The sequence below is a fragment of the Cicer arietinum genome, chromosome 3 (assembly GCF_000331145.2).
Source record: "Cicer arietinum cultivar CDC Frontier isolate Library 1 chromosome 3, Cicar.CDCFrontier_v2.0, whole genome shotgun sequence".
Taxonomy (NCBI): domain Eukaryota; kingdom Viridiplantae; phylum Streptophyta; class Magnoliopsida; order Fabales; family Fabaceae; genus Cicer; species Cicer arietinum.
This window is the reverse complement of record NC_021162.2, coordinates 18794271-18796092: the sequence shown is the minus strand read 5'-3', so window position 1 is coordinate 18796092 and position 1822 is coordinate 18794271. Positions and strand designations below refer to the sequence as shown.

General features: G+C 41.1%; 1 protein-coding gene across 1 annotated transcript; it reads right to left on the bottom strand.

Moving 5' to 3' along the window:
- Positions 1-554: 554 nt before the first annotated feature.
- Positions 555-1560, bottom strand: LOC101489903 (uncharacterized). The gene is made up of 2 exons (XM_004492048.1): positions 1469-1560; positions 555-1230 (listed from the first exon to the last, which is right to left on the bottom strand). The coding sequence occupies exons 1-2, from the start codon at positions 1558-1560 to the stop codon at positions 555-557; spliced, it is 768 nt and encodes a 255-aa protein (XP_004492105.1).
- Positions 1561-1822: the final 262 nt, after the last annotated feature.

The following is a 1822-nucleotide window of genomic DNA, read 5'->3' as shown; positions in this document are numbered from 1 at the left end:
GATACGATCTTAGCAAAACCTTCAATAAATCTCCGGTAATAGCCAACTAATCCAACCAAGCTTTTAATGTCTGTAACAGTCCTTGGCCGCTTCCAATCTACAACGGCCCTTACCTTGCCTGGGTCGACAACAATTCCTTCATTCGAGATCACATGCCCTAGAAAATTAACTTCGTCCAACCAAAATTGACACTTCGCTTGGTTGGCATACAATTGTTTCTCTCACAACACTGATAGAACTTGTCGTAATTGCTCCTCAAGCTCCTCTCGACTTTTAGAATAAATGAGAATGCCATCTATAAATACCACTACGAATTTGTCCAAAAATGGGTGGAGGATACGATTCATGTAGTCCATAAATATTGCAGGTGCATTAGTCACTTCAAATTACATTACAAGATACTCATAATGTCCGTAACGAGTCTGAAATGCAGTCTTGGGAATGTCTTTTGCCTTAACTCGTATTTGGTGATACCCAGATTTCAAATCTATCTTGGAGAACACTATAACCCCTCGTAGTTGATCCATAAGGTCATCGATGCACGACAATGGATATCAGTTCTTGATATTGGCCTTGTTGAGTTGCCTGTAATCTACACAAAGTCCTGAACGTCCGTCGTTTTTCTTTACTAACAAGACATGAGCTCCCCACAGTGAAACACTAGGTCGAATAAATTGTTTTGACATTAATTCTTCCAATTGTTCTTTAAGCTCAGTTAGTTCGGAAGGCGACATCCAATAGGGTGCAATTGAGATGGGTCCAGTACCTGGGTGTAAGTCAATAGAAAACTCATTCTCTCGCACTAGCGGTAGTTCTGGTACATCAGTCGGAAACACATCGGAGAAACATCTAACCACTAGTACATCCTCTATCTTGGCATCATGAGTAACTCCCATACTAGCTAGGGACAAAATCTTCATATATCTTTCCTTAAGGGAAACCTTGATTTCGTGCACGGCTAAGAATTTAGAAAGCTCTGGGTCGAGGAAAATTACAGTCTTACGACCACAATCTAATAAAATATAATGGTATGACAACCAATCCATACCAAGGATAACATCGAGGTTCTTAAGAGGTAGACAAATGAGATTCACATTAAACTTCCTACTCAACACAACTATAGGACAATGCTTACATGTCGTATTTGCAGTTAAAGTCTTATCAGCAGCAGTGGTAACAGACAAATAAACAATAAGGTTGTGACGTGCAATTCCAATAACTTCACACAGTCTATAGAGATAAATGAATGTATTGCACCAGAGTCGAAAAGGACAGGTAAAATATTACCTGAGATTTCACACTCCCCTTGGAAGGATTCATTCGAACGAGAGGTCTCTTGACCATTTATATTGTAAACTCGTTCTTGAGCTGTTGGGCGTGTGACTTTAGTCGCCTTCAGTAAGGCTTCTGCCTTTGGTTCATTTCTATTCCTGGCTAAATGTCTGGGCTTCTAGCATTTAAAACATACACTGCCGTTGAGTGTGCACTTATCCGCAAAGTGTCTTGGGTCTCCACAATGATAACAATATGGCTTTGATTCTGAAGTCCTCCGTCTATCATCTGAAATGGAGGTCATTGGACAATATGGTCCCTTATTTGACCCTTAGGGATGATGATATGGGTTTTGATCTGGTCTACTACGACCCCGGTTCTGATTACTTGGTCGTGTTGGTCCCCCGTGGTTACTAGTACCCCTACGATTCAGCCTGCGGTTCTTCAAAACCTCTACTTCTCTGCACTTTTCCACTAGGGTTTGGAACCACGTGATTCCCAAAGGTAGTACCAAATCTTGAATTTCATACTTCAGCCCATCTTGGAAACG

Bases quoted from the DNA above. Each gene is read 5' to 3' on its own strand.
- LOC101489903 (XM_004492048.1), bottom strand. From the start codon at position 1,560: ATGATAGACGGAGGACTTCAGAATCAAAGCCATATTGTTATCATTGTG. The intron at 1,231-1,468 runs GTATGTTTTAAA...TTATCTCTATAG, and splicing joins AGTGCACACTCAACGGCAGT to ACTGTGTGAAGTTATTGGAA.